The sequence below is a fragment of the Acomys russatus genome, chromosome 6 (assembly GCF_903995435.1).
Source record: "Acomys russatus chromosome 6, mAcoRus1.1, whole genome shotgun sequence".
NCBI classification, from domain to species: domain Eukaryota; kingdom Metazoa; phylum Chordata; class Mammalia; order Rodentia; family Muridae; genus Acomys; species Acomys russatus.
Window position 1 is genome coordinate 30630481 of NC_067142.1, and position 22934 is coordinate 30653414.

Consider the following 22934-nt stretch of genomic DNA (forward strand, 5'->3'; position numbering starts at 1 on the left):
CCAGATACATCTAAATGCAATGGAGGCATCTTTCCAGATGTTTGCAAAACTCTGAGCCCCTCACTCGGCCTGAGACCCGGTAGCGGCTGCACCTCTGCTTCCGGGTGCAGGGAGCTCAGAGCCAGTGAGGAAGGTGTACAGAGCACATTGTGCACGACTTTCCACCCTCCACACTGGCATTGGAAGAATGGTATTTTTACATACCAGTTGAACTTGACTTAAAACCTGTCTGGTTCCTTGAAACAAAGCCGGCGGCCCGCGTTCCAGCCCTGACCTTTGGGGCTGGCTCCTCCCTTTCCAAACTTCCTACTTGAGCCTACCGCTTAGGAACGCAGAAGTACATGCCTGTGCGTCTGTTCCCAGCCTCCTCTCACATGCTCACTAAGATTCTACTTCGGGATCACCCACTCCCAGCCTGCTCTACCTACCCTGCCCTGCAAGGACGGTGACTCTGCTTCACCTGAGCAGTGCATGCTAATCACAGCACCTACTAAAGGACAAAGAAATTCTGTCTGGCACCCTGCCTCCCACCCCCAGGGCCTAGCTCTTCAGTGCCAGTCAGAGTGCCCTTGTCACCCTGGTAGCTTCAGTACGGGGCAGGAGCCTGGCATTCTCGGTCCCCACCTGATGAACTGAATGGATTCTTTTCATTTTAAGGAATTGATGCAGGGAGCAGAGGGAGGATTTCAAGGCTCTTCTCTCTGCCTCTGGTTGCAGGTCCTGGCCACTCGCAGTCTACTGAAATGGGACTAGAAAGCACATTCGCAGCTCAGCCATCCTGGTCAGCTGAATCCTTTGAGAATGTTCCTTGACATGTGGCCATGTTCAGGAGATCAGGCACTGGATTGTGTTTACTTCCCAAACACCTGCATCTGGCTCCAAGGGATCCCTTGGCTCTCTCACTGCACTCCACCAAACATGTGGGTTCTGAGCTACTGGGGGAAACCCACTGTGGGATTTCCCTGCTGGGCCACTGGTGAGCAGAGGCTGGCCTGAATTCACTTCCAGAGAGCATGCTAGAAGTGGCTTGGTGCTAGGGTCATGGGGCAGAACTTGAGTCCGTGAGCTTAAGGGTCAGAGAGCACATATGAAAAAGCACTGAGGCTCTGGCCCCACCCCCTGGGCTGCTCGGGTCTATGGACATCATCTCTAGGACTCAGCCTTCCCTCCCACTCCTGGCACTGCTGGGTCATTAGGGAGAGCATCCTCCAGGGATGGGGAGACTTTCATAAAGATGGGGTTGATTGGGGCCAGTCACTGTGCTGACTTTGTGCTTCTAAGCACACAGTGGGGCTTCCTATTCAGTCTCCTCTCCTATGGAAGACACATTGCTGTGCTGGGTAAAGGAAGGCTGGAGAAGAAAGCCTGAATTCGCAAGCAGTTTACACAGGTTGGAGAACGTTACCCAGGTGCCCTTCTAGCTTCTGGGCTAGGAAAGGAAAGCTCTACAGCGGTCCTCAAGTAGTTTAGACACAGCCGAGGCTGTGAACAGTGATAAGGGTTAGGGAAAGCAGCAGATGATTAGATGTTAGGCCTGAGGGTAAAAAATAAACAATTTAAAGGCAAACTCCTTCCCCATCCAGGCTCCTTATGCGATCCTTAAATCACAGGGCAGGAAACTGGAGATCTCTTAGGAAAAGGCCATCGCCCTTAAAATCAGAATCCACTAGGGAAAAGGCAGGGACCAGGAAATGAGCGCTGTGTTCCGTTTTCCAATGTCTCTCTGGAGAGGTCCCTCCCAGACCTCAAGGCCTCCCCACCCTTTCCCCATCAGGTATCATGGCTTCAGGAAAACAGAAAAAAGCAGCGCATTTATTCTGTTTTTGAAGGTGCCAGCCTGCTCTCTCTTTAGGACTCTGGGTTCCAACAGCTGTCCAGTTGGCATGGCTGCTTGTTAATACTGACTAGCTGTTCCTCAGAATCAATGGGTGCCTTAGGGAGGGAAGGAGAAGGGAGATTCCCCAAAGCGCCAGCAGTTAGCCTCAACTACCCACTGTTTTCAATCGCAGAGACTTCCAGTAGTTTATGGGTTGCCTGTGGCCAGGGAGCGGGGACACTCAGGGAACAGCAGGCTATGTTCAGTGGAAATCCTTGAAGATTAAACCCTCTGACCTAGCACCCTGAAAAAGCCTCAGGAGAAGCCTGCTTGGTCCCCAGGAAATGCAGAGTGTGAGTGGGCTGAGCCTTTCTTCCCAAGGCCCATGGGAGTTCAGACCCCCAGGCCTAGGTGAGGAAGAACAAGTCGTGGTGTCTGGGTAAGGCAGTGGCAGCTGCATGCTCTCTCCTGTGGGTACTGTCTGGGATGGCCAGGAGTCCCTGTCCCCGCTGCTTCCCAAGAGGACAGGCAGTCAAAGTAATGCTAGCCTGTTGGCCAGTGGCCAAGAGGGAGGTAGGCTGGTGAGATGAGACCATAACATGGCCTGAGTTTGGTCTCACACTGCAGGGTAACCGTATGAATGAGTCTAATGCTTCTGCAGGCTGCGTGCACCCCTAGGGAGCTCAGATGTCGGGTGTTGGCGGGACTCTATGTAGCCTGCAAAGAAAAGCACAGGTCATTTTGGCCCAATTGTTGAAGGAATCTGAAGATGACGGCCCAGGGCCACCACATTCAAGTGCACACAGTCCCCAGATACTGCTCTCTACTTTTCAGCTCCGCACTGGAATCACATGGAAGCCTTAAAAGGCCCCTGACCCCGGCCTTGCTCAGGGTCTCTGGAGCAATCTCTAAGCCCCTGCACTTTTAGAAGCACCATTGTTCCAATGGGAAGACACCCTGGGAGGCCAGAAAGGGGCTCAGACTGGTTCTCTGGGCTCTTTGGCTGCACACGTCTGAATAAGGAAATGCAGATTCACTAAAATAAAGTTCTGAGACATTTGTAAATAGACTATAACTCACAGCAAGAAAGATTTATGTTGGCACTAACGGTCAGCGCTTCCTGCTCAAGAGGGCGGAAGCCAAGGAGGAGATAGAGTCTCCTCCAGCTGGAATGAAACAGAGCAGAGGCCTCCCCTGACCCAGGATCCCTCCAAAACTGAGGACACAAGCCACAGGATCTGTTCCTGGTTGCCCTACCTCCTGTCCCCGATTCTACTGGCCTACAGTAGCACGCTGTGTTGGTCTGAATGAGAGTAGGCCCCAGAGACTCATGTTTGAATGTTTGGTGCTGAGTGTGTGGAGCCATTTGAGAAGGATTAGGAGGTGTGGCTTTGTTGCAGGTGAGCCACTGGGGCTGGGCTTCGAGGCTTTAAAAGTCCATGCGCGAAGCTAGGCTTAATGGTGCATGTCTTTAACCCCAGCACTCTAAGTAGAGGCAGGCAGATCTCTGTGAATTCAAGGCCAGCCTGGTCTACATAATGAGTTCCAAAGACAATGAAACCCTGTCTCCAACAAACAAACTGCTTTATAAAGTGGGACTGCTACAGAGCAGAACTTGCACCTGCAAATGTACTCATGAGTTATTTGAGTAGTTGGCTATCTTGGTGTGTATGTCCATGCCCATATTTTTTTTTTCATGATTTTTAGAATCCCAAAAACCTGAGTACTGCTGCTGGTCCCCACCCACCCAGGAGGGGGTCCTGTCTGGTGATGCACTAGCCTGGGCACTCCAGGTGGGAAGGTTGGAGCCCATGGGGCAGGAGACAAGACTTTGGACAAAAATGTCAGTTTGTCTGGGCTGTGGTTTCAGGGCATGACATAGTGGCATCCACTCCAAGGACACCTAGGAGGATTCCAGGGGTAGTGTTCAAAAGTCTTAGGCATATTTCCCACATTCAGTGCAGAGCATGACCCAGACCCAAGTCCACCTGCCTCCAAGCCCCATGCTGATGTACTCAGGCTAAGCTTCAAAGCCTGTGAAGGAAACACACACCTCCTCAGGATGGTACTCCGCTTATAGATGAGGCCCTTACTCTTCAGGGGTGCTTAGAGAATCAGTAAGTACAATGGATGGATGCTGCCCTGGGCCACCCAGGAACTTTGCGCCCTGAGGCTTAGCAGCAGGGAGGACACAGCCATCCCCAGACACCGTAGATGCTTACCTTTCAATGAGGCGGTTGTTGTCCTGGAGATCAAAGGCCAACAGCCTCATATCATTACAAAGCTCCTGCATGCTGTGCAAGGCAGAAGAAAGGGATGGCTGAGGCCCAGGTCACTTGGTCCAGAGCTTACTGGCAGAGGCTCTGGAGCAGCCTCTTTGGGATAAAGCCAAGGTGGTGTTAGCCTCAGCACCCTCCTCCCCTGCCCCTTCCCCCCCCCCCAACCCCAACTCTCCAGCACTTACTGGAAGACCAAGTCCTTTGGATCAGAATTCCTCGTGGGATGAGGAGCCATAGGTTGTGGTGAGCCCTGAGCCCCCTGTCCAGGAGCTCTGTCCAGGAGGAGCTGATCAAAGATCTACAGGGAGGCCATGGGTTAGTCAGGAAGGACATGGCAGCTCACGTGTGGCTGGGTAGGGGATAGGCTGAGGAAGGGTCTCCTTAGAGCCCTGGAACTATCTGGTCTTTTCAACGTACCATTCCTTCCTGTCCTGGGAGTCCTCACACTGTCGTAAGCACTTTCCTTCATCTGTGCTGAACTGAATGATTCAGTCTGCCAAGTTCCCCTTTGGGTCTAACCTAAACCTCTTATGACACAGTATAAGCCACAGTTTGGGAGAGATGCCATTCCTGGCCAGTGTCTGAGGCTGCCCACACCACGTAAGGGAAGCCACATGTACCAGTCTCCTAGAAGCTCCCCTCCCCCTGTATTTCTTATGGCCAGCTAGACAGCTGCCTTGGCAGAAAGTGAATCAGAAGACCAATGAGGGCTTCCTCACATAGCCTCTCAGGAGCAGCCTTGGGACCTCCAGGCTGCATAGAACCTGCTGCAGCTGTGGCAGCAGCCAGAGTGCCTGTTCGCACTGACTCTCAGTCTGAAATCACTAGCAACGTTCCTATCTTGCAGGGGTCAGAGACCTCCAACCCTCATGGGCATCCCTGAGTTTGGTCAAGGCTGCTCTGCCCAAAAGCAGGAAGTGATCCAAATACCCCTCCTGCCCCAGCAGTCCCTAGTGCCCCCAAAGCAGCCACACCTTACTGAGGCTCTCCTGGACTTCCTGGGCCTCTGAGTTACAGGCAGCCACAGAGCAGCCAATGAGGTGCAGGTGGTTCTGGGCCGTCTGCATCTGCCTGAAGTAGAGAGTGAGATTAGAGCAGGGCGTGGCTCTCCACTGCGGGGTGGGGCCTGTGGGGGTGGGAATGGGGGTGGGGGGTGGGGGGGCAGATGTCATCAGCTCACTAGGGGTTCCTAAGCACTGACTCTGTCTTACCTGCTGTGCTGCAGACAGTTGCCCCTTAGGGCACTGAGAAGAGCCCAACAGAACCAGGGAGGGGATCAATAACACCACGCATGTTAATGTACCTAGGCCACATTGGTGGCTATGGCTAGCACAGAGCCAGGTGAGACTTGAGAGACAGAGGACAGCCCAGGCTAGTGCAATTCTGTGAGCACTGTCGGCCCACACTAGAGCATTCATGTGAGGCATGACCACACTTCCATTTCCTAACAAAGTTAAGGGCAAGACTTGAAAATTCTCTCTAATAAGGGGGCAGGGAGGGGAGGGGGGCCCACAGGGACATTTCCCCATTGCACGGAGGAAATCAAGAGCCCCCGGTCCATGAAACCAAAGGCTGGTTCTCAATTCTGGATACACATTGGGATTATCAGGGACAGCTTCTAAACTACTGAGATCTGAGACCTGCCCAGGCTGTGAAATCAGAGGGCTGAGGTTGTCAGGCATTACGTTCTAATGTGAGGGTGAGATGAACTCAGCCCCATGACAGGCCCACAGGCCACATAGCACACAGGAAGCCGACCTTTCTTCTCAGGGGGTCCCAGGAAAGTACAGTAGGGGACCATGGGCCTGCTAGAGAAAGGGAGTCCCAAACCTGGGAAGAGTGTGAGGGGGGCATGTTTAGTGGGCACTGCCTGGCTCTGCTTCCATGCCCATTTGAAGCCCTGGTTGTTTCTCCTCCTCCACTGGGGAAGGGGGGGCTGATGTTCTCCCTAGAGAGAAGAGACCCATCCCAACACACAGGGACGGCAGGTGAAATCCAGATTTTAGGGACACCTTCACCCATGTTCTAGTCCTCAGGGTCCTATAAGCAGACTGCCCCGCCCAGCACTTCTCACTAACTCCTCTTTTCCTCAGGCCCTGCAGAGCTGGGCCCTCTGAAGTCTGAGAGGGCTACAGCCATTCCCAGGCCCCTTGAGATCAGAGGAAGGGCCAGGCTGTTTACCTTATCCGCTTGCCATGTGTGACCAGTGACATCTGATACTTCTGCACACACTCCCCCTGGAACACCTGCAGGAGCCTCTTGGCTAAATGGCTAAAATTCACCCTGGAATCACAGAGACCAGCAGATGAGGGAGGCCTCGTGGAAGATGCAGGTGACTGGGAAACAGTGAGTGAGAAGCCAGGCGGGGCCCCACGCTAAGGTCAAAAGCGGGGAGCGAGAAGAAGCAGATCAGAGAGAATAACTAGAGAGGAAACCCCACAAACAAACTTGTTCATGCTGGGAGTAAAGCCAGCTACATCAAGGTTGGTTGTGAGAAACCTCTGACTCAGCGGGGCAGTGTCCCACCCCCCCACCCCCCCAGCCACCACAGCCAAGGGTCCGAGCGCCCGCTTCCCAGTTCACCTCCTGGAATGAAGACTCACTCCATCCGGATGACCTCTTACCCCCACTATCCCACCCACACCCCCCCGCCCCCCCCCCCCGCCTTCCTTGCCCACCTGGGAACAGGCCACTCACTTGTCCAGCTTGTGAATCTGCTCCTCATTGTAGCTGAGTCCTGAAGGAACAGACAGGGAATGACGTCACCGCCCAACTAAACGACAGCGAAGTTAAAAAGACCAAGAGGGCCTAAGGTGGGGGCTAGTTTATAGGATCTCAGGATGGGGCTCCAGAGGGAGGCAAACCTGGTATGTGTGTGTGTGTGTGTGTGTGTGTGTGTGTGCGCGCGTGCACGCTCGCGCATCAGGAACCAGGAGCTGGGAAACCCTGTAGGTGGCAATGCTGTGTGAAATGGTCCTCAAGGGTGCTAGGGCATCTGTAGCCCTCCATCCACTGGCATCCTCAGAGCCACTCACAGGCAGGCCACCACCTTTGAACTCTCACTCTTGACCCCCAGCAACTATTTTCAGAAGAAACAACTTGCTTAGAAGTGTCCTTGCCTGCAGGAGGCTACCTCCAGGAAGATCTTAAAGCTCAGGCACTGAGGTGAGACTGCCCCCTGCTGGGCTCTGAGGAAATGGGTCTCCTGAGTGGTGGTAGCGCCAGGATAAAGAGCAGTGGTTTTCAACCTGCAGGTTGAGACCCCTTTCACATGGGTCACCTAAGACCATCGGGAAAACACAGATATTTAAATAAAGTTACAGTTATGAAGTAGCAACAAAAGTAATGTTATGGTTGGGGTCACCACAACATGGGGAACTGTATTAAAGGGTCACAGCATTAGGAAGGTTGAGGACCACGGATTAAGAAGGTGCTGATTTGCCCTTCCATTTTCCTGTACCATCACCCCAGTAGCAGGGTCCCCTTCCTGGGCCTGCACTTGTGAAAGCCAAGGGACCTGAACACACCCTAGCCCTTCGTCCTGCTAGCAGGCGGCTGTGTGCAAGTGACGTGGATTGTGAACCTGTCACATGCACGCATGGATGTCTATGGGGCTCACAGGAGCATGAGCTGCAGACTGTCAAGCAGCCTTCCAGACCGGCAGCAGGCAGCACCCCAGGTGCCACCCTTGCTCCTATTTATTTTTTTTTTAACAAAGCACTCTGAAAGAGCAGTAACTATGGAAACTCTCGAGGCTATAAAATGAGATGGTTAACAGACACTGGACCCTGACTAATTGAGCTGACTGGCCATTCTGTGCCTCAGTTTCCTAAACTATCAATCGAGGAAACTGTGGTGCATGGAAGATTGCTGCTGTTTGTTTGTTTGTTTTTCAGACAGGGTCTCTCTGCCTAGCCTTGGTTGGCCTCAAATTCACTGTATAGACTGGGCTGGTCTGGAACTCACAGAGATCCACCTGTCTCTGCCTTTCTCCTGTGCTGGAATCAAAGGTGTGCGCCACTACACTCAGCAGTGCATAGAGTTTTTATGAGGACAAAATAACACAAAGACTTGGCGGTCCTAAGGATGGTGCTTAACATGATTTAAAGCTTGGGTGTCAGGGCCTAGTGTTCCAGGCACAGAGGTAGACCAACCCTCTCCTGGAACCACAGCAGTGGCCAGCTCGGTACCAGACCTTAGCGGAGCCCCAGGCCCTGCTGCTCCGAGGCAGGAGGGCTTGCCTTCCCCGTGGCCCCTGAGACCAGACTTCAAGGGAAGCCGAAAGCCCCAAAAGAGAGAGGATATAATCTGTGCCCTCATTGATGGCCACCAGACACAGGCGGCCATGGAGCACCTGACATGTGGCCATGGTAACCGAAGACCTGGCTTTTTAATAGAATGTATTCAAATAATGCAAAATTTAAAACTGAAGCAGGGTGAAATATCTTTTTCACTAAATGCAGCTTTTTAATTTTGTTACGCCTTACGGTATTTACTGACTACTTATCTTCGAGACAGAGATATAAAGTATAAAGTGCACAAGGGATTTTGGAAATTCATGAAAAGGCGATTAGAATATCTCTTTAGTGGTTTTGCTTATACTAAGCATATGCTGAAATGACATTAAGATATATTGAATTGAATAAAATATATTAAATTAAATTTGCCTGGGTTTTTTTTTTTCTTTTTAATTTGGCTGTGGGAAAACTTAAATTACACATATGGCTAGATATTATGTTTCTCCTGATGGTGCTTTATAGATTACCCTGTGGGCCAGGAGGGCATTGGACAATGAGAAAGATGTGGAAATGTTCGGAGCCTAGGGCAGGGATGAAGTGAATCCTAACATAACTCCCTAGCTAATTGGGGGGTTTGCTCCCAGGCTACCCCAATTCCAGCCTCACCCTCTCCAACTTCAAGCCTCACCCTCATCCAACTCAGCAGAGCAGCTTTCCACTCTTAAGCCTGTAGAGGGCTCCTGCCCAGAAGGCCTTTGTGGACTTTAAAGATAATGTAATGAACCACCCAGCCCAGGAACTCTAATGAGAATTTCTTCTGACCCTGCTCCCCCCGCCCCCTGCCCCATTCCCAGACAAACTGGCTCTTTTGTTGCTGTCCAAAGACACAGTGGAGGGGCTGGAGAGATGGCTCGGTGAGTGCAGTGCTGAAGCTGGGGGGCAGGGCACCTGTGAGCCCAGTGCTAGGGAGGTGGACACAGGGGATCCCCAGAGCAAGCTGGCTGCCTGCGTTAGCCAAACTGGTGAGCTCTGGGTTCAAGTGAGAGACTCTGCGTCAAAGTATAAGGTGTAGAGCAATTGAAGGAGAAGCCTAGCATCAATTTCTGGCCTCCATGACATGTAAACACACATCCATTCATGCATGTATCATGACCACAGACACACTCTCACACATGCACACACATACGCACACACATGCACTCACGTGTGCCAAAACCAAACCAAATAAAAAGACAGATAGAAGAATACTTCTTAAAGTGCCCTTCAAGGCAGGGTTTCCTTTCCAGGCCCCTTTCCACGTTACCCAAGCTCCCTCTCCCTGTGCCCTGCATCTGTGTCACCTGAGTTTCTCTCATGACAATACACATGGGTGTAATGTCTCTCAGTGGCTCTCCTGCCTTAGGCCAGATGCGCCCTGGCTCTTGGCATTATTAGACACTGAGCGAGCCTCCAACAAAGCTGGGTAGATAGGGGGGAGAGAGGAAGGAAGGGTTCCTAGTTGTTGGCTTTTTCCAAGCTCACCTGGCCTCATCCTAGATTTCTTGAACTGTTTGTAGATGAAGTGCATCTTGTCCAAACAACACTGAATCTTCTGGATGCTGTGGGCAGAAAGCAAGAAGATTCAAACGGCAGGACGGGAGGGTGTTCTTCTTCTGCGCTGGCTTCTTGCAGCAGAGTGGGGTGGGGTGTAATCTGGGAGTCAGGGAAAGTGGCCTGTCTCTTAGCTTACTTAGATAATGCAGATCAAGTCTTCCTTCTCCATTCTAGATCTTTCCTACCATTCCTGCTCCCTCCCGCAGCAGGTGAGAAAGAAAGTCTGGACTGGGTAAAGGAGTCTATAGTCACAATGGATTCAATACCTACTCCATAGGAGGAAATGACAACCCTAAAAACAGCAATGAACTCATGATCCCTGAAGGCAGGGGTGGGGTGGGAGGCGACCTCCTGAAGGCCTTGTCAGCCTGGGGTTTAGTCAATGCTGCTTCTCTTCCTATAGCTTTTCCCACTGGATACAACCACTCATTTTAGGGCACTGGGGTGTCCCTCCTCACCCTCAGCACTATTTGGGCCACTTCCTCCCAGAGGTGTCGAGGTGACCACCAACTCAGGTATTTCTGGATTTGGGCAAAGTGTAAGCTTGTTCCCGGGGCTCAGGCAGCCCCCCCTGCTGCGGTGGAGGGTGAGATTGACTGAGATGCACCTAGGGCTCTACCGTTTCACCTTTGTGAGCTCAGAATTGCCTTATGATTCCAGACAGGCACCTTGGTGCACACAGAGGGTTTGTGGAACACACTAGCAGAGTGTGTGTGTGTGTGGGGGGGGGGGTGGATGGGCACCTAATCCAATGCGCTCATGCTGTCTACCATAAGAGCTGGGTATGGCACACACACCTTTACTCCCAAGCGCTCATGAAGCAGAGGCAGGTAGATCGCTGAAAGTCTACATAATGAGTTCTGGGCCGGCCACAGTTACATAGCAAGGCTTTGTCTCAGGAAAAAAATGAAAATGAAAATAAAAACATTTACCATAGACGAGACAGAGAACACAAGACTGTATTCATTTTGGACTAGGTTCTGTTAAGAAAGAGCTAAGAAAACTCTGCCATTCTCAAAGATGTTTGTATTGAGGACATGGGACATTAGAACCATAGAGACCTCAGTGCCATGGTCACAGTGGGGACAAAGGCGGCTGTGGCTCTGCAGTCAGCAGCTTGTGGATGGGTAGGCGTCTTTAGGTTTGTGAAAAACAGTAATCAGACTCTTTAAAAGCTGCAAGTCGGGAGCTGGAGAGATAGCTCGGTGGTTTCGAACACTTGTCGTTCTTCCAGAGGACACGGGTTCAATTCCCAAATGGGGGTTTACAACCATCCATAGTTCCAGTTCTAGGAGACCTGATGCCCTCTTCTGGTCTCTGGTGGCACTGCATGCATGTGGTGCACACACATAAATGTATGTGAAACACCCATACGCACAAAAGAATAAAATAAAATAATTTTTCTTTGTTTTTGAGACAGGGTTTCTCTGTGTAGTTCTGGGTATCCTAGAACTCACTCTGTAGACCAGGCTGACCTTGAACTCACAGAGATCTGCTGCCTCTGCCTCCGTGAGTGCTAAGATTAAAGGAGTACAATGCCACACTTGGCTTTTTTTTTTCTTCAGAGGTTTTAAGCCTGCATCGTCTATCTATCATTTATCAATCTATCATTCATCTATCTGTCTGTCTGTCTATCTATCTATCTATCTATCTATCTATCTATCTATCTATCTATCATGTGGTACTGGGAATTGAACCTGGAGCCTAGCACACACTAGGCAAGTGCTCTACCACTGTGCTACAGGCCAAGCAAAACAAAATAAAACTTAAATCCCTGTCTGCTGTAAGCTCTGGGGGTGGGTGGGTCTGACCTGAAGCCCACCCATCACTTACTGATTGTGACTCAGTGGTAAATGAGCCTCACAGAGCCACTGGTTGGTGGGCTCAGCGATGCTCTAAGTGAGAGGACCTCCGTGGCCGACACACCCAGAGAAAGGGAGCCAAACTCCCCAGCAGAGCCACAGTGTCTGCTGTGACCCTCTCCTTGTTATCCAAGCCCCCAGTTAGGGCAGGTCCCAGGTTCACATTCCTGATGCTGGTCTCGGGAGAAGACCTGCCTCTTCCTTGGATTCCCCCTCCCACACCCTAGTACCCTGTCCCTGAAGAGAGCAATCAAGCTGACTCAAAGAAAGCTTCTGAGCCTGTGGGATGACCGAGCACCTCCCAGCCTCATCACACAGATGACAAAGATGTCACAGACCTTCTGTTGTCATCATGAATCTGATCCCGGTTCTTCAAAAGCTCTGTGCCCAGGCAGCTGAGGGTCATTTGGGTTTCCGTGACACTGTGGGAACACCTAGAGAGGACCTCTGAGAACTGCGGGGCCAAAAAAGAGAATCCAGTGGGGCCCTTAGCTCAAGGCTATGCCGGGCAGGTGGCAGGCCACTGTCCCCACTCCCTGTCCCTGTACAGCTCTGTCTGCCCTCCTGGTTAACTCACCGTCTGCAGCTTGGACCTCAGTTCTGTGGCCTCCTTCAGTTCCTGAAGGTCAGCTATCCCAGCCCCACTGCTGAACCTGGAGGGGAGTAAGGATGAGGTTATGTTTGGGGGCTCAGGAAGCAGATGAAGCAGGGAGAGACTTCTGTACCCACACAATGGGCACAGCTTCTTTGGGGCAGTCTTGTCGGATTTCCAAGGGTTTGACACAGGAGAACCAACTAGGCCATGGGCCATATATTGTCAAGCAGTGTAAAGAGTAAAAGTTGAAGTGGACTAAAACACCAGGATTCATGAACAGCCTACAGTGCAAGGTGGCTATTAGTAAACTCCCTGTTAGAAAGTTCTATAACTATATAGAATCAATGTCTTCCCAGTAGAAATCATATTTCTTAGCTGGTCATGGTGGTGCCCATCTGTAATCCCAGCAATCAGGAGGCAGAGGCAGGTGGATCTCTGTGTGTTCAAGGCCAGCTTGGTTTACAAAGAGAGTTCAGGGCAGCCAAGGCTACATAGAGAAACCCTGTCTCGAAAAACTAAGAAAGAAAGAAAGAAACAAAGAAACAAAGAAAGAAAAAAAAGAAATTGTATTTCTTGGCGACCAATAGCACATTGTGGGGCATCCCCCTGCCCCAGTGAAGTGATTGGCACTGAACTCAATCAAAAATGATTGAAAGGTGGACATTTACAAGGTGACAAAGTCACCCTACCCTGGTTCTTTTTCAAGAAAAATACGCCTACATAGTAAAGGAATTACATGACCACTACCTGCAGTGTGTACGCAGGAAGTACCCAGCATGGTTCCAACACAGAATGTTTAACTTGAATCCCACAGTCCCCGGAACTCCCGAACTTACCAAATGCCAGGAAGGAAGAGGAAGCGAATGACAACAGGAAGTCACCTGAACCTGAGGGAGGGGCAAAGAGCTGGGGACCTCCAATGAACCAGTGGCGTGAAAGGCACCGGGGAGAACTGAAACCGAGGCAGCTAAACTCAAGGACACAAAATGTGGTCCTGGGCTGGGCCCCAGTTCGGACAAAACAAGTTGTAAAAAGACATCGTAGGACAATTACAATAGAACATTTCCAGTCATGATGGGTACAGAGGTGAAGAGGATGACAGGAGAGGGCTCACTAGCTGAGACAAGCAGGTTATAAAACACCAGGGAACAAAACGCTGGTGACAGTTTACACTCACACAGAGAATGGTGGGGGAGACCAGGGACACGCGCAGTGTGGCGACCCCTGTCTGGGCGGGAGGCGTTTCCACAGCATATATTCTTTTTTTAAAAAACTTCCTCTCCCCCTTTTTTCCTTTAAAAATTTTCATACAGGATATTTATTTTGAACATGTTTTTCCCCTCTCCCAATTCTCTCTTTATCCCTACCACCCAACTTCGTGTTCTTTTTCCTTCTTAAAACAAAACAAAATAAAACAAAACAAAACAACACACACACATAAACACACAAAACAAACCTAAAAATCAGAACAAACAATAAACCAATAAGACAAATGTCAAAACATAGTCATGTTCCCTTCCCTGTGAAAAGCAACCAGCGTGGACTCATTTTGTGTTGGCCATGCGGAGTGGTTGTTATACCCAGTGACGCTCTGCTGGAGAAAACTGATTTTCCCTTTGCTGACAGGTATCAACCTCAAATAGTTCTTTGTTTAGGCGTGGGACCTCCATGTTCACTTTTCCCTCTCAGATATTAGCATATATTCTCTTTTTCTCGTTCTTTCTTTCCCTTTTCTTTTCTTTCTTTTTTATTTGAGATTATATTTATGTATTATGTATACAATGCTCTGCCTGTATGGGTGCCTGCACACCAGAAGAGGGCACCAGATCTCACTATAGATGCTTGTGAGCCACCGTGTGGTTGCTGGGAATTGAACTCAGGACCTCTGGAAGAGCAGACAGTGCTCTTAACCTCTGAGCCATCTCTCCAGCCCTTTCTTTTTCTTATCTGTCCTTTCTTTCTTTTGTGATAGGGTCTCTCTATGGAGTCCTGGCATTTGCTTGCTATGTAGACCAGACTGTCCTCAAACTCACAGAGATCCTCCTGCCTTTGCCTGAGCGCATAGTGCTTACACGGCGACAACTAAAGAGAAAACCCTGTATCTTTTAGCTTGGAAATTCAGGGTCAGGGAAGGGTAGGAGAGGTGAGCTGAGCGTCTCAGGCGTCCACAGGGGCTCTGCGAAGGCAGGGCTGTGCTATGACTTGGCCCACTAGAGATTCTCGGTGTTTTAGCACATAGCAGCTATCCCATGTGTGACTGTTGACTTGCCGAGGGGGGAAAATTTATATTATGGGGGTTGGGGGAACCTCAGGTTTGCTGATGTCCAGCTAGTCCTCCAGCCACAGACCCTCAGGACAAAGGACAAGAAGCTTGCCTTGCCAAGAAAGCACACTAAAGAGAGGAAGAAGGGCATGCTGGGAAGGAAGTCACACTGCCACTAGCACCAAAGGTGACATTTCACTCATTAAAATGCCCTCCACCCCACTGAAGAGGGAGCCGGTAAGGCTGCAGCCTTACACTCTAAGGCTTTGAGGAACCTACAGGTCTGAGGGTGTCTGGGAAAGAATGAGATTGCAAAACACTGGGCTGGGAAGCCTTAGATAGTGGCAGAGGCCCAGGCAGGGAAAGGCACTAATGGCTTGTGGTCCCTGCAAGCCACATCTGGCCTCTGCCTCTCTGCCCAGGCTCCTCTGTTCTCCATCCTCCTCCATACACCTGACACCCATGGCCTCTGGCTAGCTGACACCCGTCTCCTCCAACAACCTGTTAATTCAGGGCAAGGGGCAGACAGACACCCCCACACCTTCCTCTACACACCTCTTACCCACAAATGATCACAAGTGGTCATAGTCTTGGTACCAACCTCTCTCTCTAAGTGGACCCTCCAAAACGCCACGCCTTCTCCCTAACTTCACTCCAGGACGTTTGCCTCAGAACATTCCTTCCACCCCCCCTACCAACCTAGGCTTTCTGGGCTCAAAACCTTAATGGCTTGACTCCTTATCCCTAGAGGGCCCTTCCCCAAGTTCATGTGCCAAGGAAAAACTGACTGTGCTGGGGCAGTATGGACCCTGCCCAATACACTGGCCAGAGGATGACCAACAGCACTGCCCCTGATGGCTTCCACCCTTGGCCACAATGGGTTCCAGGCTGCCCTTCCTGGGTAAGGGAATGCTTTGGAGCCCAGAGAGGCAGCGCCCCACAGATTTCTCTCTGCAGGAGACAGGACTAGACCCAGGAGGGATATGCATTTGGAAAGACAGGATATGAAGGATAGGATGAGAGCTCTGGTTGGGGGAAGGCTGGTCCATTGCAGGGGTGAGGAGAAGAGAGGAGAGCTGAAGGACCCCAGTGGGCCCTGAAAATACACTCACCTTTCGTTGCCCAGGCTGCTGCTGAGGAAGAGGAGGGCTGTCCGTGTGACCTCCAGTGTCTGCTGGCAGGTGTTCTGAAGCACCTCCCTGTGTGAGGATAACCCAAGTCAGGGGCACCTCCACCAGAGGGCACTGTGCATATAGGCCATAGAGAGGGGCAGAAGGGATCTGGATGGGTATGGTATGCCCTCCGCCAGCCCTCCACTGTACTCACAGGATCCAGTGTAACCCTTGAAGCATCAATGCCTGCCCATCCAGCAGGACCCGCGCCAGCCACAGAGCCTGGTAACCAGCTCCCAGCACCCCCTGAAACATACAGATAGGCAGGATCAGTCCTTCTCCGTGGCAAATCCCCTCCTGCCTCCTGGGGGCGGCCCCTCACCTTAGCTGTGCTGTAATCTGCCTGTAGGTCGACCTTGGGGACGAATTTTGGGATGTCCAGAGCAGCTGCAGACAAAGACTCTGTCTGAGGAGCCTGTTTCTATGGACTGGGTCAACTCTGAGACCATCTTTCCTTGTTCCCAGCTCATAGTCACGCCTAGCTGCTGATAATCCCACCTAAAGCTTCCCAACTCTCTGCGCCCCAACGCCTTGCAAACCTTGACCCTGTGGATCTTTCAAGTCTCAGTTATTTACTGCCACCTTGTGGTCGTATATGAGAACTACACCCTAAAGCTCAAAGCCCCTGCCTCTACAGCCCGTAGACCCCTATTCTCTTGCAAGGTTAAAGGCCCCTCCTTCACCTCAGAGGAGGACTAAGTTTGATCCAAACGAAAAGGAATGCTATTTCTAGAAATCAGGGAAAGATAAAAGCTCTGGGCCCCTGTCCACCTGCCCTTCTCTCCTGCAGCCTGGTTTCACGCTCCTTAAAACTCAAACTACTCGAAACCCCCACCAATGGCAGAGACGGTTGAGGGCATTATGGCTCCAAAGGCCCCATCTCTGTTGGAGGACCTGGGGATGCCCAAGAAAGTCTAGTCACCAGTTCAAGTCACCCGGCAACTCAGAGGCATGCACAGAATTAAAACCCAAATGTCCTTGTACTCCGTGGGCCAGAGAAACCTTCGTTAGGAAACTAAGGCATGCCCTGGGCTGTAAACCCTTATGTTCTGCAGGAGAATGTGCCAAGTATTACAGATTCACCCCGAGTGGCCCTACTCACGGTCCCTGAAGGCTAGCCCCTTGGGCGTGTCACTGGCCGTACAGAACAGAGTCAGAGGGCTGCTGGCCGCTGTGTGGGCAATGTGCTGTGCTGAGAGGCTTGGCTCAAGGACACAAGGGTGACCGTCAAAGAAGTACTCCTGGTGTTTGGGGGCCACGTTGGTCTGCTCATATACAGCCTCCAAAAAGATGGCAATCCTAGACACATGAGAGGAAGGAGGTGTCGGGAGGCACCATGGGGGAGGGCTAAGCTTTTCTGGGGGTGGGGCTAGGGGCGGGGTATAGTTTTTTCATCAAAAATGGAGAGGCAAAGGGCAGAGTTCATGCAAATGGGATGAAGATCCTGGATTCCAACACCTAGCCTCTGTACCCAATCCTGCCATACCCTTATTAAAACTCTCCTGAGCCCATACGGTGCTCCAGGTGTTGGGGCACACACCTGTAACCCCAGCTCTTGGAACGCCAAGGCAGGTGAAATGAGAGTTTGTCAGCTGGGGCTATGCAGCAAAATCCTGTCTCAAACAGCAAAGACCAATAGTTTAGTGAGTAAAGGGGTTCTATGGACAATAAACCACAGAGCCGGGAAACAGAGCGCCCCATCTCCGAGACTGGCTGTGCAAGCCCTAGGGAAGAGTCCGGGACTCAAACAAGGAGGAAGTCTGTTTGAGTTGGGCTTGATGCAAATAGTACTTTCCCCAAATGGGAGAAGCTCCCTTTGACCCACATCACTGCTTAGACGGGGGATGCCGAGCTCTTACTCCCTCGCCTTCTCTGTTCCCACTCACGTGTTGTGGGCATGAACGTAGATGTGATGCAAGACCGCTTGGGGCAGGGAGAAGACGTGCACGACAGTTCGCTGCAGGATGTCACTGGTCTCCGCAAAGAACTGATCGAAGCCCCAGCACTTAGCCTGTTCTACCTCCAGGATGTTAGCCAGGATGGGCACCAGCTGGCTCTGCAGGCCCCTACACACGCAAGACACGAGGACCATCAGAACGAGGGCCCAAGCACCCAAATGGAACTCCCCAGGCTACAGAAGAAAAGCGGGAGGGCCCCAGGGCTCTGCTGAGATAGCCTGGAAGTCTTGACTCAGCAGAGAGGCGATCCTTGACCCAGATTCAATAGGGTGCCTGCCTGTCCCTCCCACTTACACGGACAGTCTGCAGGTGATGGGGAGGCTAGAGCTCCACTCCAGGGGCCCGTTTTCCTGCCTCTGAGTCCCTGAAATGGCCCCCGCTGGCTTCTCTGTGATGATTCTATACCTGCAGCGAGGCAGAAGCAGGTCACTAGTGCCCTCTTCCATCCATCCATCAGAGTTTAAGAAACAATAAACTCCAAACAGAGCCCAGGCCATGCTGCCACCCAGGCACTGTGAGGTAGGCTGGAAAATGAAATTGTGGCACCCTGGCTCCCCCTTGCTCTAGGCAGAGCCCTTCTCATGATCACTATGGCTCTCCTAGATCCAGCCACCTCCCCATCTGTGCCGTGCTGAGCTCAGCACCACACACTTTCGCCTCACTTTTCTGCCTGCCCCTCCAGTCTACCCTTCCCTGACTGCCCATTCCGTTGCAGCTTTCCTCCTTGTCCCTAAACCTAACGGTATTGTTTCCACACAGCTTGTCCCAGGACCAAGGGTGCATGCACCAACCTTCCTGATGAGCCACTGATAAGAGAAAAGAGATAAGAGAGCCGTCTTCCTGTTGCAGGATGGAAGCCAGCCAAGAACAGTCTCACATTCCTGACCGCTCGCTGAAAGCTTGCTTTAGACCCCAGCACTTCTGGACCTCCAAGGCCATTGTGCCCCGCCTCTCTGTAACCCCTGCAGGCCGTTAACTGCAACCAGGGCACACACAAGTACTTCTAATGGACTGCCCTGCCACCCTGAAGCCCTCTCCTCTCAACTGCCCGTTACCTACAGACAATGTAAACTTCTGCTTTTCTTCCCCAGGAGATATTTTTTTTTCTCAACTGCCCTCCAGCTAGAACCTTGGCAACTTGTCCCAAGGCTTGGTACTTTTTTCCTATGCGGCATCAGTAGATCCTTGTATTGCAGGGCCAGTCATTTGCTGGTTTGTCACTGCTTTACATCTCTTTTGCTCTGGGCAGTATCCCTGGCAGCCCCTGTCTTCATCTCCTCCTATCAGACACTAGGAAGACCCTGGACCTGGGTACCAGCTCCATCTTCACTCCTGCAGGTTCTGGAACCACGTAGGTGTCCTTGAGCCTTAGAGGAGACATGAGGCCCTAGGAGTAGGGGCAGGGCTAGAGGGAACACTGAACTGAGACAAAGGCCTGTGTGTGTTTTCCATTAAGCCAGAGTGGTGAGGCTGTGCTTCTGATCAAGACAGGGCCTGGGGTACAGCAAGGCCCCGTGGGGGGTGGGGGGCGGGGGAGGGGGAGAAAGGGCCAGGTGCCTGCCAAGGACTGGCCTGTTCCCTTCGTTCCCTGCCCCATAGCCCACCGTACATGATCTCCTTGTTGCGCCGGGGCCCACCAAAGGGGATGAAAGGCAGACTACCGGTGGCTGCATGGTACAGGGTCACCCCAATACTCCAGAGGTCCACAGTCACCCCGAACGCCTTTTGCTGGGGTTTGCGAAGCACTGCCCGCTCATACATGTCAGGGTGCTACGGGAGAAAGGCAGAGAGCAGCCATGGAGGGACAGTGTGGGCGCTCCTAGGGGACTCTTCGGGAAGCACAAAGCATGGGGCCATTAGCTTGGGGCAGAAGGGTCTCCGGCATGCTGCTTACCAGGTATTCCTCTGTACCATAGACAGAAACAAACTTTTCATCATCGTCCAGCTTCCGGGCAGCCCCGAAGTCCGACAGCTTGTAGATGCTCTGCCCCTCCTCCCCCACCAGGCGCATGATGTTCCCTGGCTTGATGTCACGGTGGACGACGCCATTCTCCCGCAGGTGGTTCATGCCAGCCACTGGGGACAGACAGAGCACTAGTAGCTCGGCTAGGGACGAGTCAGTCTAGTGTATGTCCTGGTAAAGGCTCTTTCCTTGGATCCAAATAGACAGGGAGCTGCCACAGGGAGCTCAGGGGCACAGGGAAAACTGGAGACCCCGAGATGCCGCCATGGCAAAGAAGGGACGTTCCAAGCTAGAGAGCCGGATTGCTGGTAACGTGCACCGTGCACCGTGGGCTCTTCCGGATGACCCCAGTTTGATTTCCCGCCCCCACAGGTCACCTCACAACTGCAACTCCAGCTCCAGGTGATCCGACGCCCTCTTCTGGCCTCTGCAGGTCACACAAGTCACCCATACAGATATCCGTAGGCAAAGCACCCATATACATAACGTAGAAATAATTGAATAATTCTTTAAAGGCGATGGCTGAGAAATGATTCGTTAAGAGCACTCGCCACTCTTCCTGAGGACCTGAGTTCAGTTTCCTGCACCCACATGATGGCTCACAGCCATCTGTAACTACAGATCCAGGGGATCAGAACATTTTTTTCTGACCTCTGAGGGTACCAGGCACACACACATATAGCACGTGTGCGTACACGTAGGCAAAACACTGGTCTCAAGGACATTAGAATACAAGACTCATTTGGTTCTTTGGAGGAGTCCAGGGAACATTCTCTATGTTATTATTTATTTGTGGTAAAATATACCTAACAACATTTATCATTTAAAAAATTTGGGGTTTTATTTTTAGATATGTTTCAGTAAGTAGCCCAGGCTGCTGTGGAACTCCTGATCGGCCTGCCTCAACCTCCCCAATGTGGGGAGTAAGCAACGAGGCCCCTTGATTTAAGCACACAGCTCAGTGGCTTTAAGCACATTAACACTATCATGCAAACATCAACATCACCAACTTTCATCTCCTTTCTAGGTGAAGTTCCACACCTGGTACCCAGCGCTTCCCTAGTCTGAGCGGTCAGGCCCCTGCGCATGCGCAGCATTCTACATCTGTCTGCAGCAACCAGACTACCCAAGGGGCTGTGTCCCATGGAAATGTGGTCTTTGCCTTTCTGCGGTTAGTGCGTCCCTCAGGACAGGGTCCCTCGGTTTCATCCACATCTGCACAGTTATACGCCACCGCCTGCAGGCGCCATAAATGCACCCTGTTGGGTCTTTTCCCCAGTTGACTACTGTGACTGGTGCTCACTGCCTCCAACAATGGCAAACAATCCTTTTAGCATTGACTTCCTACAGTTTTGATCAGAATCAACCACGCGCTTCCTCCTGGCCCATCCCTCTGCCTCAGGCTCGCTGAGGTGCCTGTTTCAGAAGCTCACACGCTTCTAGGACTTTGCCCTTATGGAAGGCCTGGACCTTGGGGGACAGGGCGTGGCTCACCCACACAGCGCAGCACCACCAGGAACTCCTCCTCGGGAAGGCCGAATGTGTTCTCAGGGTCTTCCAGCACGCTCAGCAGGCTCCCACTAGCGCAGTACTCCATCACTAGCACCTTCTGCCGGCTGCCTCCCTGTGCACAGGACAGAAGGAGGCTGGGGGAGGAGGGTACTTCCCATTTCCGCCTGTCAGGAGGTTGCTTTACCTAGATGGGGCCCACAGCCCTAGTTCCCTTTCTAGCCTGGCCTTCTTGCCACAGGAACCAACCCACAGCTACCTTTTCCAAAGATTTCCCTGTGTGGTCCCACGCCCTCCCCCCAAATGCCTCTAGACTGCTGATGAGCTCCGTCTGCCTCCTCCCCTGGACTGCCACAGTCAAGGTCTAGAGCATCTTCCTCTGACCAAGCAGAAGACCTACCGTTTCCTCTACAGCGAACAGCTTGACGATGTTCTGGTGGCTCAGTTTCCGCAGGACCTCAAACTCCCTCACTTGTACCTCAGGGGGCCGCCTGTAGCTGGCTGAGTTGAAGACCTTTACAGCAACCACCTCCCCAGATTTCTAATGTGTGGGCCACAGGGAGAGAATGGACAGAGGGACCACACAGGTGCTACCCCTGCTGGGGAGCTGCCATCTTCCCCTCTTCCCAGCAGGGGCTCACACCTGCAGCCCCTTCCCCTCCTCAGGGGCTGGAGCAGCACTTAAAGTGACACACCTGATGATCCCACAGGGATGACTCGGCGGCGTTACTGCTTTTATTTTGCCACAGATAAGAACGACCCGACCCGGAGGTCTACCTCTGCTTCCTGAGCTCAGAGTGTGTTCTGACACAGCTCTGCCACCTCTCTAGGACAAACCCAAACAAGCCCAACCTCCCAGCCCTGCAACTCCTGGATCTCACTTGCTGTCACCTCCCCTTTTTGTCTTGTCTCTAGCCCCGACATGTCTGTGACAGAGGCACCATTCCAAAGAAATTTTCCAGTATAGCACACCTCAGCCCAAACCTAGGGAGTCACGGAATAGACAGAGACGGAGTCCTGGGACCCTGCTCAGCTACACAGAATCTTAATGCCCGAGGGAGGGCTAGCTCCAGGGCATTAAGGGGTCTGAGGCCAGAGCTGCTATTACCTTGTTCCTGGCTTTATACACACTGGCGGTGGCCCCCTGCCCTAGCAGGTCATCTGTGTTCCATAGGTAATTAGTGGTACTCTGCATCTCCCGGCCTTAGCTACCTTCCACCTGGGAAAATAAAGCAAACAAGCATGCAGGGGCCCCAAAGTCTCATGCCTGACCTGCAATAGATACTGTTAGCCAGCCACTAGCTCCCGAGACCATCCCATAAAGGGCTCATGGAGGAGGGCACAGGCAAGGGAGCTGGGGGAGATGGTAGCACAGGAAGTTTAAGTAACTTCCCCCTCCCCCCTAGGGAAGCAAAACACTTGCAGGAGGGTCCTCCTGGGCCCCAAGCTTGCATGTGTTCCACCCATGGGGACTTCTCTCTGCCCTGTGCCCCAGGTCCCTTCTAGCACCCTTCAGGGGTAGGCCAGTCTACAGGGACAAACCTTTCTATGTCACCTCTTTCAGGCTAGGGACTCAGGGTTTCTGCATCCGGGCCTGGGATTGTCCCAAGAAACAGACACACCGCAGGAGGAAGGGCCCTGGGTCAGCAAGGGTCAGGCAGAAGCCAGTCACACCACCACAAATCC

At 52.1% G+C, this 22934-nt stretch overlaps 1 protein-coding gene across 1 annotated transcript; it reads right to left on the reverse strand.

The window, feature by feature from the left end:
- Positions 1-4038: 4038 nt before the first annotated feature.
- Positions 4039-22538, reverse strand: Ikbke (inhibitor of nuclear factor kappa B kinase subunit epsilon). Its single transcript, XM_051147346.1, has 19 exons — positions 22357-22538; positions 21649-21789; positions 21234-21363; positions 19671-19852; positions 19386-19546; positions 18071-18181; positions 17705-17884; positions 16921-17117; positions 16141-16205; positions 15973-16064; positions 15759-15845; positions 12366-12441; positions 12127-12242; positions 9855-9931; positions 6793-6832; positions 6277-6378; positions 5070-5166; positions 4281-4393; positions 4039-4191 (listed from the first exon to the last, which is right to left on the reverse strand). Exons 1-19 carry the CDS (start codon positions 22441-22443, stop codon positions 4149-4151), a joined length of 2097 nt encoding a protein of 698 aa, XP_051003303.1. The 5' UTR covers positions 22444-22538; the 3' UTR covers positions 4039-4148.
- Positions 22539-22934: the final 396 nt, after the last annotated feature.

Bases quoted from the DNA above. Each gene is read 5' to 3' on its own strand.
- Ikbke (XM_051147346.1), bottom strand. From the start codon at position 22,443: ATGCAGAGTACCACTAATTACCTATGGAACACAGATGACCTGCTAGGG. The intron at 21,790-22,356 runs GTAATAGCAGCT...CCCACACATTAG, and splicing joins TGTATAAAGCCAGGAACAAG to AAATCTGGGGAGGTGGTTGC. The intron at 19,853-21,233 runs GTGAGCCACGCC...GTCTGTCCCCAG, and splicing joins GGTGGTGCTGCGCTGTGTGG to TGGCTGGCATGAACCACCTG.